This window comes from Podarcis erhardii, assembly GCF_964252035.2.
Source record: "Podarcis erhardii genome assembly, chromosome: 9".
Classification (NCBI taxonomy): Eukaryota; Metazoa; Chordata; class Lepidosauria; order Squamata; family Lacertidae; genus Podarcis; species Podarcis erhardii.
In genome coordinates this window covers 32,533,154-32,550,343 of record NC_138512.1, presented here as the reverse complement: position 1 = coordinate 32,550,343, position 17,190 = coordinate 32,533,154, and the positions used below count along the sequence as shown (strand labels likewise).

At 38.8% G+C, this 17,190-nt stretch overlaps 1 protein-coding gene and 1 long non-coding RNA gene across 4 annotated transcripts in view; one reads left to right on the top strand and one right to left on the bottom strand.

Annotated features, from left to right (window-relative positions):
• Positions 1-779: 779 nt before the first annotated feature.
• On the bottom strand, positions 780-9,672 carry SPATA4 (spermatogenesis associated 4). 2 transcript variants are annotated; one of them, XM_081875470.1, is made up of 6 exons: positions 9,440-9,672; positions 6,759-6,888; positions 6,144-6,262; positions 4,407-4,627; positions 3,688-3,801; positions 780-2,557 (listed from the first exon to the last, which is right to left on the bottom strand). In XM_081875470.1, the coding sequence occupies exons 1-6, from the start codon at positions 9,655-9,657 to the stop codon at positions 2,430-2,432; spliced, it is 930 nt and encodes a 309-aa protein (XP_081731596.1). In that variant the 5' UTR covers positions 9,658-9,672; the 3' UTR covers positions 780-2,429. The 2 variants fall into 2 exon arrangements, with proteins under 2 accessions (XP_081731596.1, XP_081731597.1); XM_081875471.1 differs by having other exon boundaries at positions 6,759-6,835; positions 9,444-9,672.
• Positions 7,996-17,190, top strand: part of LOC309349480 — a 37,196-nt gene continuing 28,001 nt past the window's right edge. For both annotated transcript variants that reach the window (XR_014159942.1, XR_014159943.1), the window contains exons 1-3: positions 7,996-8,997; positions 10,708-10,800; positions 16,013-16,156. This is a non-coding gene — a long non-coding RNA (uncharacterized lncRNA). The remainder of the gene's footprint in view (positions 8,998-10,707; positions 10,801-16,012; positions 16,157-17,190) is intronic.

Below are 17,190 nucleotides of genomic sequence, written 5' to 3'. Positions count from 1 at the left end.
CAGTCACTGTAGACAATATTGAGTCAGTGATCTTAACTTTGTATAAGGCAGCTTCCTGTGTTAATAAAACAAGAGTTTTATCTGAAGGCAGGGAGTGAACAAGAGTACTTGAAATTTTCACTTGTTCCTACCAGGGAAGGGTACACTTTTCTACTAGGACCCAGGCTGCAACCCCAGTATCGTGAGGTGAACAAAGTGATGAATAAAATGTTGGCCAATCTTGAAGAAATTTATGGAACTAGATTTCCCTCTATAGCTATTCTCCAGATTTTATGAAATTTTCTGGAGCCAATCAGTAACAATGTTAGAGCAGAACAAGCAGTGAGATGCTGTCCCAAAGCCCTGCTGTGGAACAGGAAGTATGTATTTCTGCAGTTAAACTAGAACTTTAAGAGTGTAAGAAATAAAAACTTGTGCTTGCTTGTGTGGCAGTTTCAAAAACTATCAGTCCCAAAATTTGTCTAGGCAAGGAAGATGGACAAAGCATCATAAAGAACTCGAGGACAATGGAAGCCCGTTTTTTGTGGTAGGATTTATAGGTCTAGAATATATGATAGTGAATGTCCAGTGCACAGACAATAATTCCATGTCTGGCTATAAATACAGATCAAGCAGCCAGAACTGTAAGAAGGTTAAAAAGAGAAGTTAAGCTAAATGAAAGAGCCAATCCTTCAGTTCAAAACAGACAAGAACTTTCTATAGCCTGGTTTGGGTAATATACCAACTAGGGAAGTAAATAAACACAACAAAGATGAAAATGATTTCAATATAGAGACCGGTCACTTCTAGATAATCTATTTATTGCATATTCATCCTTATTTGTTCACAAGGTTAGACATTGTGTCACACAAACATTATCATACACTGTCTAGTGCATTTCCCCATCGCTAAAGTCTGATTCTGGGGGCAAAGTTGGTCTGTTGTACAAGACCTCCCAACCAGCTTTAATTGTGCAACCTAAATTTGTAACCTAAATTTATTGGTTTGTGATGGAACCCTGCCTTAAGCTAGTGACTACCTGATTAAGAAAAACTGTCAGATGCATATGGTCATGTCATTAACACTACTATCTTCAGTATGTTGTTTACAAAAAAATAGCTATAACTCCTATCTTTCATGTTTGTTGAAATGTCTGAGCTTGTAGACTAAAGATATAACAGGTAATTCATGATTTTGCAATGAAAGAGGCCAGAAAAACCAAAGCTGTAAAGTGTGTGGGCACACACAGCTAACTCAACTGCTTGTTACCCCTCACCATCCGGGCCAGCCAGCTCAGAATAAACTCCAGTTTGTCAATGTCCTAAAAATGTGGAACCAAAGACTAAAAAAATAAAAATAAAAAAAATCATCTTATTCACGTCAAGCTATAAAAGAATAGGTAGTATTTTGTCAAAACAATAGTTAAATTTTACTTTTTTTCTACTTCTGTCCTGTCCCAGCACTAAAGTTAGGAGCACCAACAGGTAGCGAAATGATTATATCTTCTTAATAATACATGCATATGAGATACATTTAGTTATCACTGTGTTGGACTGAATGGCCCTTCTGCAAATAGAGGCTTTTGGCAGAAGGGTTTGAGATCCAATAGAACTTCTTACTGAAAAATGCAGGGAGGCTATTTCAACCAGTTTCCCCTTTCTGCTATAGGTCCCCATGCAACCTCTCATATTATTCAACAGAGTCTCTCAAACTCCTTAAAGAACCTTTTCAGCGGGCTGTAAGGGTGAGACAAACTCAGCAAAAAAGCAGTCTCTACGCCCTCACAGAGAGGTATCCCATGAAAAGGGTTTCTGCTCACATAAATTCAGTATCCATATCAATAAACAGAAAATGTTTTCATTACTGAAGTCAGAAAGACCACACAGAAGGAAACTTTTGCATTAGAACAAAGTATAGGTGATCTAAGGGGACACACCAAAGTTAGAGTGCAATAAATATGGTAAGTACTTAAAATGCTATTGGGAGAAATTCCTTACAGTTAGCGAGGTTGGCTGATTTTAACATTTAATTATGTATGACATTACTTTCTACCAAGCTTTGCTCAAAAGCTTGCTCAGGATTATAGATTTCACCAAAATAAAACATTTTAGATTGTTTTATTTTTAATGCTAGGAAAAATGTTTGAAAATATAAACCCACCTTGCCCTAATAATCATGTTTTATTAAACTTGCACCATTACCTATGAATACAAGGGTAGATACACCAGCATTAGAAGTCACATTTGATAATCCAATAAAGTGTAAAAAGCATTGATAATCTGCTTTTCATGTAGCTTATATCTGTGCACCTACCAGCTTCCAAGTTTGTATTTACCTCAGCACAAATGCTTTATTGAGCCTAGTAGTAAGGCACATGTTCTCCAATATGGTAGCAAAGACTTCATAAGACTTCTGTTGTGTTCAAAAAGAGCTCTCTCAAACTTCTCTAGTTACAATTCTTTAAGATGGTTTAAGGTGCCAGAATTTAATTCACATCTAAAGGGCATCTCAGCTTGTTTCACTTGGACGGTTTTGAAATGAACACCCGTTTTGCCTCTGATTTCTGTGGATGCTACACCTAAGCAGAAAAAAAGGTCAGTACTTTTACATCCAAACAAATGCAGTTACAAAACAAAGCACATTTTAAGTGGCATCTTTTAAGAATCCTTTATAAGGCAGGCTTTATCAATCTAAGCTATTCTAAATCTGCTACTGGATCATCTCTGAACTTCACAAAGCTGGCACAATCACAGTTTATTTTTAATTCAATTGACATTGTTTATTAAACTAAGTTACAGTGGTGCCTCGCAAGACGAAATTAATCCGTTCCGTGAGGCTCTTCGTATAGTGGTTTTTTCGTCTTGCGAAGCAAGCCCATTGACAGTTTAGCGGATTAGCGCTATTAGCGGTTTAGCGGCTTATCAGCGGACCAGCTGATAAGCGCCTTAGCGGCTTAGGAAAAAGGGGGGAAAGCCCGCAGGAACTCGCAAGACATTTCGTCTTGCGAAGCAAGCCCATAGGGAAATTCGTTTTGCAAAGCGCCTCCAAAATGGAAAACCCTTTCGTCTAGCGGGTTTTCTGTCTTGCGAGGCGTTCGTCTTGCGGGGCACCACTGTATTTTGCACTTCTTTTATCTCATCACGGTATGAAGATTTTGAGCAATTAATAGACACATTTATCTAAATTTCAACAACAGATTAAGACAGCCAATTAAGTATTTTAATTGGGTGAAAACTTCAGATCAGGGAAACCAATCTAGTGCCCTCTAGATGTTGTTGGACTCCAACTCTTATCAGCTCCATCCAAAAGGGCGAGAGGTAGGGATGACTGGAGCTATATTCCAGCAATATCTGGAGGGCACCATATTGTGATCACCTTCTTGGATTTATATTTAATAGAGTATATTTGCAGGAAATAGATTTAGAATAGATTTATAACATGAAGCTTAATTTAAAAGAAACCAATAGCCTTCTCCACAATGAAGTTACATTAAAGAAGGAGGGTTATACATTTGAGCAACATAGACATTTGTTTAAACATGCAACCTGGTGTTAAGTTACATTTACTCAAAAGTCCCAATGATTTATTCTCAATTAAATGTTCATAAGATTGCCTTCATGAAAAAATAATGTACATTTAAATTTGATCAATGGTAATGGCATTCAAGTAGTAAGTGTGAGACTTTCAAAAGAGAAAAATAATGCTTACTTGGCACAGGAATAGATTTCTCCTTCTGAATCTTCACTGTACTCACAGAAGGAACTATCATGGAAGGACGACGAATGGCACGCTCCCCCAGCGTTTTTTTAATACCAAACCGTTCTTAAAAACAAAGCAATTTGTTGTGCAAGTACTGCGATTTACACATCACATTTTCAAGATCATTGTCTTTTCAACACAACTTAATACTGATGAAAGGTAAAACCATCCTTCATTAAGAATAAAGAACTACCACCAGAAGATTAATCTGTGTGTGCCACATCAGAATGTGTGGAATAATTTGACGGGGGGAAAGCTTCTATCCCTCAGTGTGGCAAGAAGTGTAGCTACACACTGGCAATATTTCGTATCCCACCTTTCCACTGAACAGTGCTCAAGGCAGCTAACAGAAAACAATGAAAAAACAATCTATTGAAGCAATCTAATACAATGCAATAATTATAAAGTAATAAAAAGGAACGAAAATTTGCAGAAAGCAACCCAAGGGATGCAAAGAAATAATCAGGTAGCCAAAATTAAATACTCCCTCAATAAAAAGATCATTACAAGGCAGAAAAAATAAATCATAGATGGATCTAGAGTTCCTTAGCCTTCCAGAAAGGAAGCCCTCTTGATGTACCCTGAATAAAGGCAAAACTTGCAGTTCATTATTCTTGCATGTAATAGAAAGACATTCAAGAAACATTTTGTCCTCCCAAGCTACTCACCTGGAACTTGCTCCCTCTCAAGCTGCCGTCGCTGCATATGCATATTGATAATGGCATTTACTTTTTGTCTGTTTTTTTGAATATTGGGCTCCACCATTATTTCTGTTAGCTTAATGTTGGTCTTAATAGCCCTTGAAGCAGTTGATCTTGCAACCATTGGTAATTTATCCTGATAATTACTGTCTGTAAAGTCAATCTCTTCATCCTGAATATGTTTTATCCTAATGGGAGAAATTATAATTATTTAGGTATTTGTGTTTGGAATGAAAAAAAAGTTTTGTGACCTCTGTGACAGTTTGAGGCCCTGTGCTGTTACAATGTTGCAAGCCTATGTAACAGTAGTTTTTGGTGACAAATTCTGATGCAAGAGAAAGAGACTATCACTTTAAGGTTTTGTTAGACAGGCCTGGATCATGTGCATTCAGTCTGATAGGTTTGTGGAATTTCAGGCTTTGATTGACAGGAGGTACCAGTTCAGTGGGGAGTTAACTGTCAGTGAGAGAGACAATTGGGATTTTGGACAGTTGTTGGATTGGAAGAGATAAAGGGGTTTTTGAGGAAAGATGGGACACGGGTGGCGCTGTGGGTTAAACCACAGAGCCTAGGACTTGCTGATCAGAAGGTCGGCAGTTCGAATCCCCACAACAGGGTGAGCTCCTGTTGCTTGGTCCCTGCTCCTGCCAACCTAGCAGCTCGAAAGCACCTCAAAGTGCAAGTAGATAAATAGGTACCGCTCCGGCGGGAAGGTAAACGGCGTTTCCGTGCACTGCTCTGGTTCGCCAGAAGCAGCTTAGTCATGCTGGCCACATGACCCGAAGTTGTACGCCGGCTCCCTCGGCCAATAAAGCAAGATGAGCACTGCAACCCTAGAGTTGGCCACGACTGGACCTAATGGTCAGGGGTTTCTTTACCTTTACCTATGAAGAATAAGACCAGAGAATAGCAGAGGGGAAAATTGAAGCCTTTATATTAAAACCCAGTGTGTTATTAATACTTCTTTGGTGGAGATCAGGGAAAGGAAGTGGTGCCTGAGTTCACCTAAGAGGCCACCCTGTGTAATGTCTTGTAAAGATATACTACAGTATATTATACATATGGATTAATGAGCTCACCTCCCTCCATTAAGGAGCTCCTGAGGAGGAGAAAGGGAAAAAAGGCAAATGTTCAAGAGGCCTGTAAAAGGCATTTATGTTACAAAATGATCACACTGATATACCAATTTATGTTTATGACATGGGTTATTTTTTCATCATAAGGTATCGAATGATATCAAAATAAGCTATATTCCATTGATCATTGCTGGTATTCTGTTATCTTATACGGAATCTGTTTATAGCTTTATTTTATTTATAGGCAGGTACCAGGGCTTTCATATATTTTTAGCCTTACTTCTAAAACACAGCATGTGCACTTTGAGGAATAAGGTATTTTACATGCATTTTATTATTACAATTATATTATGCATCAAACTACCAACTAGAATTGCATTATATGTAGTTGTAAATGCTATTGAGGGCAATTGCTCCTTTTAATTGCCCCCTTTAGTAAGGAGGAATAAAGATTTTTGGGGGGAATTTATGTTCCACTAATTCTGAAAAAAGTCTAAGACTAGCACTATTTAATAGCTGTTTGATAGAAATAAGTTTGTTGATACTAAACCAGGTAGTACATGTATCATCAATCTTTAGGCATCAACTTGCAACATTCAAATATAATGTTGTTACAAATATAACTCACCGCCTGTTTGTCAGCATTGTATAAATGTCTTGTAGAAATATTTCTGCAGCTCCTGGTTTACAATGAATTGTTCCATCAATTAGCTCTCGGATGGGATGCAGATTTCTTTTTGCAAAGAACTTTAATAAAGGAGGAAGAATTTGTTTCAGATACATTAATTCATTTGAAATCTGCTCTTCTTGAAGGACATGAAAACTGTTTTTTATTCTTATCTGAAATACAATGTAGACTCCAAAATTTTAGCCTCACACTTTGTATAACATAGTCATGGCAGGTATAAATATGCAAAGTTTCACTGGGGTCATAGCAAATAAAGAAACATACATCAAAAGTATTTTCTATTTTAAAACCAGCACAAGTAGTTGTGCATTTGAAATACCATTATCATTACACCTTAATATACATGTATGTACATGAGCATCATGCATACCAAAATAATTACAGATTAGGTTGCAATCCTATATCAGTTTACCTGGGAGTAAACCCCACTGAACAGAATGAGACTTGCATCTTAGACATGTATAGCACTGGACTATAAAAATGGGTGAGACAGTAAAGAAGTTCCCATCCTTTTCTCTTTAACATATATTTGAAATTCACTACTACATTAAATACCTTTCCAAGCTGTGACCAGTTGCTGAGTTTCACAGGTAGGGACGTGCCATTTTCAAAGGAACGCATTTGAATGTCTTCTGGGTAATACCAAGAGAATATCTCAGCAATGAGATAGCCATTTGAAAAATCCCTGCTCAAAATGTATAAATAAATACAAGTTCACTATTAGTTACATGCCTTAATTAAGAAGTGGCATTCCCTGGATGGGAAGCCCCTGTTTCATTACCAAATCAATTTTGGAGCTTTCAACCATTACAGTACTTTCTTGTGGAAAGAAAAAATCCCTACCCACTCCCCTTCTCATATCACTATCAGCTGTCAACAAAACAGCTGTAAGTTCCTCTGCCAGCTGTACAGGTTACATAAATAAAGAAGAAGGGAGAGGGAAGTCTTCCTGGAAACCAGAGAGAGGTTCTGCTGTAAGGAGTAAACAGCATTAAACAGAAATCAAGAGAATATATTCCTAAACTATCAATAGGTGAAGATACTGAATAAACATGTATTTCTGCAACATAGGATTTTTTTTAAAAAAACAAACAAACTTCTGTTGCTTGTGGCCAATGGAATTCCCAATAATAACCAAAAGAATCATATGTGACTTCACAACACTGAAATGCAGGCACAAGAATGTATATTACTACATCAGTGTATACACATTGTTCGCTTGTTAGTATACTAGGGGCTCTACTCACCAATCCTTCCCCCCTTCCGCACATTAACCCCTAGAGCTTCCCTTTTCAACCCCACATATCTACTAAGCTAGCTTTTCACCTTCGCAACCCCATGTCTGAAGTCACCACTATTTGGTCTGTAGGCCCACTTTGTGCGTTTTCACTGTCACTTTTATGCCCATGCTCTCTCCTTTTCTACAACCCCTCTTGCGCACAAAACATCGCCCTCTTACCTTAGCAAACGCTTTTGTACCCCCATTTTCACTGTCACCCTTTTCCTACTCTTATCTTTAAGATGAATTTAATCTTAAGAGCAGGCCTGTAAATTAGCTCACTCAGAAAAGGCTTAGTTCAGCTGATGGATGGGCATTTATTAACAAAGCACCTTCCAAATTACTGCACTGAATCTGGAACTTATTGAAGACAACACATGGTATCAGGAATGAAATACATTGTGGGAAGGTACTATGGAATATTTGAAGGCTCTTCATCCTTTATCGTTCTTACGTGAGACAGAAGACGAATGGAAAAGTGGAAAGTTTAGAACAGACACACACACCCCTTGCTGTACTAAAACAATAGCAGAAGTTTGTATAAAGAAGAGGTGTTGGGACACTGAGGTGTTTTTTAAAACAGTTTTAACAAGGAGAAATAGCAGATGGGTACAACACAGAAGTTAACACCCAAAATTAACAGAGCCCTTCCCAAGTCCTTGCTGTACTCAAACCTTATTTTAACTGCCATGCTCTTTTCACCCAGTGTAACCCCTGCTAACACTATTTCAGAGCTTTTTAGACATGCATCATTCTGCTACACAGTAATTCAGTTTTACTAGCAAATAGGCAGTTAAATAACCCCTTTCCAGCGTTGGAAGGAATGCAGGGAACGTATGTGTGTGACACACCAAAACACTGCAGCCGACACACTTGTGTCGTGACAACAGTTAGGAAAGCTCTGCTCAACTCAAATCTATCATTGTTTAAAATTGTCTCTTTCCCTGTTTTCTTCCACCTCTGCTTTATTTAAGCCTCTGTGTTGTCTAAGGCCATTTTTCCCGTGTCACCCCACCCTTGCTTTACTCAAACTTCTGTAAGTTTAAAACTGCCACTCTCTCCCTTTCACATCTCCCTTCTCACTGTAACCAAACTACAGTACTCCCTCTTCCATTCCTCAGCTGCCTCATGAGAGCTCTCAAATATTCCACAGTACTCAAACCTCTTATCATTGTTTAAAACTGCCAGTTCCCCCCTCCCCTCCGCCTTTCAGTGTTTCTCCCTTCTCACTGTCATGCCATGCTCACTACTCTTGTGCAACCCGACTTCACTTTTGCTTGCTGCCTTTATGCAAACCCAGGATTGTGATGCAGCCACTACAAATCCTCCAGTGGGGGCTGCCACCATGAAAGCCTTTCTTCCTAGGGAAAGAAAGGTATCTTGTGGACCATAATTCTGGACTAAACTTCGCAAGCCCACAGGTTTAATTTTTAAGGAAACCTATTCTCAACGGATAAAGGGGAGGCTGGTGCTATCTTACCAGGCGTTGCCAGCAGTGATGACAACAGAACACAGGTGCTTCCCTCCCCCCTCCCTAAAAGGGCCTCTCTCTCTAGCTCACCGGTTCGCCCAGCCTTCGGGCTGAAAACATTTGATATACGCATAGCAAAAACCCCTCCTTCCCCAATGACGGCCTTGGCCACCCGACCCCTCCCCTCCCCCCCGAGCCTCCCGTGTTTTCTAGCAGGCGCCCTCACGGCCGGCCTGGCCTTAAGGGGGATTCGTGTGAACAAAGGGCTTCGGTTCAAGCTCCCTCAGAGCTCCGTGGGAGATTTGCAGTCGCTTCTCACAGGAGGGGAGGCGCCCACACGGGCAAGACAGATGCAGCCGAGGGGGCCAAAAGCAAACCAGGCCCCTCCTTCCCGCTGACCCCGAGGCGCGGCTTCAGCCTCCGAGGCGCCCAGGTACGGCGGGAAGTGTCATGGCGGCCAACGTGTGGGAAGGGGGGCGGCCTCACCTACGGAAATGCGTAGGCGAGAAGCTGAGGTCGAGGCTCTGCAGCCAGCGCAGCACCGTCCGAGGCAGTCCCGCGCGCCTCGGGCTGGTGGAGTAGGACATGAGGAGAGGCAGCTTCCCTTCGCGAGCCCCTTCGAGCACCATAACGGCAGTTGCCACGGCAACCGCCGCCGCCACACTGTCCGGTTGTTTTTCAAAAGGAGCACAGCCGCTGCGCATGCGTCGGAACGCCTGGGCGCAGGGCTGTTTGTTGCTAGGAAACGCGCGTTCTGCGTCAGAGAAGGGTGGGTTGTTTTGAAATCAACCAAATACGCATACACACAAAAACAAAAGCACAGCACACAAACAACACGCACATACAACCCACCGTTGGTGGTGAAAGACTTGGGATTCTGCTTTTAGAGAAGCTGTTACTCTACCAGATGCTGTCACTCCAGTTCCTATAAGCCCAGTAGCCAAGATGGCCTGATGGAGGGACTTTACATATACCAGCAAGTTGAAAAAATAATAATTCATCTGAATAGAGTAGTTAACAATATAAACATGCAAAATGCAAACACTAACCCATTGCGCCAGTGAGGGCTGGTCTGTAATTTTAATATATGTGTTTATGTAAATACAAATCTCCTTTGACTGGAGTTTGTGCTGATTTGGGGGGAGGGGGCGGGCCTCCGCAAATAACAGAAAAAAGACAAGCACCACCAACTAATAAACGTTTAAATTATGAGTGATAACCTATTCAGGATTTCCTGATAGACGTAGTTGCCTTGGTCCCAGGAAAGGGAAATTTTCTGTGCCAGATTTGCTGATAAATGATCCCAAAAGTTCCATGAAACTTAGCTCCAAGTGAGTTAAACTCATGGATTGCTGACTATGAACACAGCACAAACCTAAGGATGCTTGTTTATTTGCTTTGACATTTGGTTATTTGAAAATCCTGGTAACTTCCTAGTCGGTGTGCATACTTTTAAGATTGTATTGTGTGTCCTAGCACATGGTGTTTTTGACACTTGACAACAGCTTACATGCATAACATGTAACATTTATTACTTTCATAATAATAAAACCTCTAAAGAATATGCTAGTTCCACATTCAGATTGCTAGCATCTGTCCCCAGTGGATGCTATTTGTCAAGATTTTATGTCAAGTTTACCACCATTGAGTTCCCCTCCCTCCTGATTTCTGCCATACTGCCCCTTGTGTCTGAGATAACTCCTGGTACAGTACCAATTTACTATCTTCCCCTCAAAATATCTCCTCAAAACCAGCTTCTTCAACTCTGAAGACTCCATCTGGCTGACGGAGGCTTTGTATCTTTGCCTGAACATGTGGAAATGAGCTGTAGCAGCCAATTAGAGAAGGTATCTCTAGTAAAATGTACTCAATAGCAGTTTCTAAAATGTCATGTTAGTATTAAAAGCAAAATTTTTATTTATTTTTAAATTTCTTTTTATTGATTTCCTTTAAACAAAACAACAGCAAAACAGACAAAAATTAACAACATAGCATAATATAAATATCCATTACCATCCTTCTTTAGTTATATCATCTTATTATTATTACCCCTATATACACATGTTGACCTCCCTCCATCCCGGTTTCGGACTACTTAAAAAATACCTTTCCTTTTTTTTTGCAGTTTCATTGTTAACGATCTACACATCGCAAGATTTATATTAAGCCTGCTGTGATTTTTAAACTTCTAAAATTTCCTTCAATGTATGTTATAAATTTACTCCAATCATTAATAAACTTTGTACCTTTTTGGTGTCTAATTTTTTGCGTCATTTTTGCTAATTCCACGTATTCAAATAGTTTTGTTTGCCAATCTTTAACAGTTGGAATGTCTGGAGTCTTCCAATTTTGAGCTATCAGTATCCTAGTGGCTACTGTCGCATATTGGAACAGCGTCTGATCTTCTTTCTTAATTTCATCTCCAATCATTCCCAATAGGAAGGCTTCCATTTTTTTAGAAAAAGTGTATTTAAATATGTTTTTTAATTCGTTGTATATAAGTTCCCAGAACTTTTTAATTTCTTCACAAGTCCACCACATGTGGTTAAAGTTTCCTTCCTTAGTCTTACATTTCCAGCATACTTTATTTCCAGTTTTATACATTTTTCCCAGTTTCACTGGTGTGATGTACCATCGGTACATCATTTTTTCCATATTTTCCCTAAGTGTAACGCAGGCTGTAAATTTCATTCCCTTATTCCAAAGCTTCACCCAGTTATCATATTCTAAATTATATCCAAAATCTATTGCCCATTTTACCATCACCTCTTTTATCTCTTCGTCTTTGGTGTCTCATTCTAACAAAAAATTATACATTTTAGATAAAAGTTTAGATTTACCTTCTAATATTTCTACCTGATATCTAGATTTTTTTTCATTCATCCCTATCTTTTTATCTTCATTTCATAGTGTGTTTATTTGGTGAAATTGCAACCAACCTGTTAGTTTATCTTTTAGTTCTTCATATGCTCTAATTTTCCATCCTTTTTCTGTTCTTACCAATAGATCTTCATAAGTCATTCTTTCGCCTTCCATATTTATTTTTTTGATTGTTAAGATGTCAATCGGTGATAGCCACCAGGGGGTATTTATTTCGAGGAGTTTTTTGTTTTTCCCCCAGACCTCATATAATGGTCCTCTAATAATGTGATTGGAAAAACCTTTATGCACCTTCTCTTTGTTGAGCCACAGGTATGCATGCCATCCAAATCTAATGTTAAAACCTTCTAGGTCCAGCAAGTCCGTATTCTTAAATTTAATCCACTCCTTAATCCAACAAAGGCAAGAGGCTTCAAAATATAGTCTCAAATTTGGTACCGCGAATTCTCCTCTGTCTTTCCGGTCCATAAGTAATTTAAATTTGATTCTCGGCCTTTTCCCCTGCCAAATAAATTTTGAGAGAGTTTTTTGCCAATCCTTGAATATCGAAGTTCCCCTAATCACTGGAATATTTTGGAATAAGAACAACATTTTCGGGAGTATATTCATCTTTATTGCCGCTGTTCTTCCTGACCATGAAAGTTTTATCCTATTCCAAGTATCTAGATCCTTTTAAATCTCTTTCCAAGTAATCATGTAATTATCAGCAATTAAGTTTATATTTTTCATAGTTAACCAAATTCCCAGATATTTCACCTTTTTTACCACTTTAATTCCAGTTTGTGAATCTAATTCTTCTCTTAGATTTTTCCCAAATTCTTAATCATCATTTTAGTTTTTATTTTGTTTAACTTAAAACCAGATATTTCCCAAATTCCTCTAATAATTCTATAGCTTTACCGACACTTTTTTGCGGTTCTTCTAACGATAACACCAAGTCGTCTGCGTATGCTTTCAGTTTATATTCCTTTATCCCAATTCTAATTCCTCGTATCTCTGACATTGTTCTTATTTTATTTGCAATTACCTCCAACACCATTATAAATAAAAGTGGGGATAGAGGGCACCCCTGTCTCGTACCTTTCGAAATTTTAAATGATTCCGTTAAATTATTATTGATAATCAATTTGGCTGTTTGACTCGAATAAATCGCTCTTATTCCCTCCATAAATGTGCCCTCTATCCCCGCTGTCCCCATGCATTTTAGTAGAAACTGCCACGATACATTATCGAATGCTTTCTTGGCATCTATGAAAATTAATGCCGCGGGAACTTCATTCTTAAGTTCCAGATATTCAATGATATTTATAATGTGCCTTACATTATCCTTTAATTGTCTATTTGGGAGGAATCCAGCTTGATCTGAGTGTATAAGGTTTGTTAAACATTTCTTAAGTCTATTAGCCATTATTTCTGCAAAGATTTTGTAATCGTTGTTAAGTAGTGATATGGGTCTGTAATTTTTTATATTCAGTCTATCTGTGTCAGGTTTGGGTATCAATGTGATATGCGCCTCCTTCCAAGTGTCAGGTATCTTCCCTCCTCGCAAAATGTTGTTCATTACATAATAATATAAATAATAATTTATTATTTGTACCCCGCCCATCTGGCTGGGTTTCCCCAGCCACTCTGGGCGGCTTCCATAAAAACCAGAGATACACTAAAATATCACAGATTAAAAACTTCCCTGAACAGGGCTGCCTTAAGATGTCTTCTGAATGTCAGGTAGTTATTTATCGCTTTGACATCTGATGGGAGGGCGTTCCACAAGGCGGGTGCCACTACCGAGAAGGCCCTCTGCCTGGTTCCCTGTAGCTTTGCTTCTCGTAATGAGGGAACCGCCAGAAGGCCCTCGGCGCTGGACCTCAGCGTCCGGGCAGAACGATGGGGGTGGAGACGCTCCTTCAGGTATACTGGGCCGAGGCCGTTTAGGGCTTTAAAGGTCAACACCAGCACTTTGAATTGTGCTCGGAAACGTACTGGGAGCCAATGTAGGTCTTTCAAGACCGGTGTTATGTGGTCTCGGCGGCTGCCCCCAGTCACCAGTCTAGCTGTCGCATTCTGGATTAGTTGTAGTTTCCGAGTCACCTTCAAAGGTAGCCCCACGTAGAGCGCATTGCAGTAGTCCAAGCGGGAGATAACTAGAGCATGCACCACTCTGGCGAGACAGTCCGCGGGCAGGTAGGGTCTCAGCCTGCGTACCAGGTGGAGTTGGTAGACAGCTGCCCTGGATACAGAATTGACCTGCGCCTCCATGGACAGCTGTGAGTCACACAACACCGGTGTTACATGCTCTTCTAGGACTTTATAATAATTGGCCGATAATCCATCTGGACCTGGGGCTTTGCCTAATTTCATCTTCTTTATCGCCTCCTGGATCTCTTCTATTCTTATAGGTTTATTTAATTGGGTTTTTTCTTCTTCCGTTAAACATTTCCCTTTATGGTCTTCTAAGTATTTTTCTATTTTAATTATGTCTTCATCTTCCCTTTTATATAGTTTTTCATAAAATTTAATAAATCTTTTCTTTATTTCCTTTGGGTCTTCCAGCAACTGCTCTTCTATTTTTATTTTATTGATCACGTTTTGTTTTTGTCTTCTTCGTAATTGCCACACCAATAATTTCCCAGTTTTGTTTGCTGATTCGAAAAATTTCTGCTTCATTGACTTAATTCTCCATTCCACTTCTTGGTTTATTAGTATTGTGTACTGTGTTTGTAGCATTCTAGATACTTGTTTATTCCGTTCATCATTAGGATTTATTATTAATTTTTTCTCACATTCTCTTATTTGAGTAAGAATTTCCTCTTTCTTCTGTTCTCTTAGTTTTTTTCTGTAACAGTTTTGTTGGATTAAGAAGCCTCTTAGAACCGCTTTGCTAGCATCCCAAACTATGTCAATGTTTGTTTCTTTATTAAGGTTTAGATCAAAATAATCTTTCAGAGTAACTTTAGCCTTTTCAATAATCTCAGCATTCTCAAATAAATATTCGTTTATTCTTCATCTATACGCATCTTGTATTTCACATTTTATTTCCAAAACTATTGAATTATGGTCAGAGAGGGTTCTGGGTTGTATTTCACATTTTGAAACTCTTGTCGTTAATTCTCTTGAGACCTATATTTGATCTATCCTCCCCCAGCTCTGATGTGGTTCTGAAAAGAATGTGAATTGTTTCGTCATTGGATTTTTATGTCTCCAAATATCTATTAAGTCTAAATTTTCCTCCAAATTGTTAAACTATCTTGGTTGGTAATTTCCCTTGGTTAAATTTCTTCCTTTTTGCACTTCTGTCTAATTCTGGTGCTGGCACTCCATTTAAGTCTCCCAGTAGAATCATCTTATGATTCTCTAAATCTAATAGTTTTTTTCCTTTTTTTTTAAAGAACTCTGCTTTATTTGTGTTTGGGGCATAGACAGTTACCACATTAAGTCCCCCCCCCCCCGGTGGTTGATTTGTACTCCCAATATTCTTCCTTCATCATCTTTACAAATTAGTTTGGGCTCCCATTTCTCCTTGACATAAATCACTACTCCTCTTTTTTTATTTACGTCTGAGTTAATAAATTCAACCCCTAACCTTTTATTTATCAAAATGTGTTTATGTTTTTTGGCCACATGTGTTTCCTGACAACAAATCATATCAAAATTCTTTTTCTTCAAAACCTTCTCAATTTTATTCCTTTTAAGTTTTTCGTTTAAACCATTCACATTCCATGACAAAAACTTCAGAGTCATTTTTGTATTTAATTGCTATTCAATCTAATCAGTCTATCGGACTTAAATTCTAGTGGTTTTGTTTCCTTTGGTTTCTTCCTCCTCCTCTTCTTCTCCTCCAACTGCACCTTCTTCCTCTTCTTCTTCTTCTTCCTTTTCTCCTCTTCCTTTCTCTTCTTTCTCTTTTTCCTTTTCCTTCTTTCCTCTTCTCTCCTCTGTATCTCTCTCTCTTCCTCCAAACCTTTCCTCTACTTTTCCAAGCTCCTTCTCATATCGTCTCAAAAATTTCTTCACTTCTTGGGTCTCGGTCAATTTGAATCTTTTATCTTTTATCTTTCTGGGAACTCCCATCTGTGTTGTATACCGTTTCTTTTCAGGACACTTACTATTTGTTTATACCCTTCCCTTTTGCGCAGAAGTCTAGTTGGTATTTCTTTAATATTTCTTTATTTTTATTAATAGGAAGGGGGGGGACAGGTTTCCATGGTCTGTGTCATCTGACTGACATTTAGGAAGGCATTCAGAGTTTGTTTTGGCTTTTCCCCAAGTCTTTGTTGCAGAGAAATAGTCCTCTTATCTTGCAAAGCCTGAATATTGAACTGTGGTGTTTGTATTGTTTCCAAATTACCTTACCAGCTTAATATATCTGACGGCAAGATTATTATGTAGACTTTTGTTTTTTTACACTGGATGATAAACAACAGAGGGAGTTTATCACCCTTACTCATTAAGAGTAGCATAAAAATTACAGTACTTGCACACCCATTTTTAAATGGTAAATATACAAGCAAAAGAATCTATGAGTTCTACTTTCATCCCACACTCACGTTCTGATTGCTTAGCAACAGATTTGGCTTTAAAAATAAGTGTCTAGTCTCATGTGTGCAAAATAATACTTTTTTGTTTTACAGTTAAATAATGAATACCATCGTTAGGTATAAGTCCTTCACTACCCCTCAACAACACCCTATGAGTCTGTGAGAGAGGGAGAATTTACACAAAATGAGTTTTAAATGCCAGTCAATGTGATGAAACTTGTGCTGGAGTAGAAAGATTTGTATATTAAATACTTCATGGTACAGTGCCTCATGTAACCAACAGAAAAGAAAGGGAACTTAATTCATAGTAGGTGTTCCTTATGAAGTGCTTAAGCAGGGACAGCAGGAAAAAAAGACACCTGTTTTATTGTCTTTCAATATGTATATATATTTATAGAGTGCATCTAACACCCCATTGTTCTAGATACACACAGAACAAGACACCTTGAACCAGAATATAACAAAACCAAACAATAATTTATCTGTGCCAGTTAACAAAAGATCTTAAACACATGTACGGATCTTAAGCATTGAACAACACTCACTTACACAACATTCTGTGAGAGTTTTTGGATTACAGTACACCTTCATTGCCACTCCAGCCTCCAGCCCACTGAAAAGGCTGTTGCTCCTGACAACTGCAGCTCCCATCTTTTTCTCTAGCTTCATCCCCCCTCCTCCAATGAATGAAGAGTACAGCAGATTCTGAGAGAGCAACAGAAATGCTGTAACTGACAAAATAGCTGGATGACCCCAGAATCCCTGCATATTCCTGCACATCCGCTGTGTGAGGAACAGTCCCCACAAAAGCCCCTAAAGAAA

What these genes read in the sequence shown, in the direction of transcription:
- SPATA4 (XM_081875470.1), bottom strand. Translation starts at nt 9,657, where the DNA reads ATGCGCAGCGGCTGTGCTCCTTTTGAAAAACAACCGGACAGTGTGGCG. An exon ending in ACTGGTCACAGCTTGGAAAG is followed by an intron (nt 6,263 to 6,758) that starts GTATTTAATGTA and finishes CCTTTATTAAAG; the next exon opens with TTCTTTGCAAAAAGAAATCT. An exon ending in GAAATCTATTCCTGTGCCAA is followed by an intron (nt 2,558 to 3,687) that starts GTAAGCATTATT and finishes TTTTCTGCTTAG; the next exon opens with GTGTAGCATCCACAGAAATC.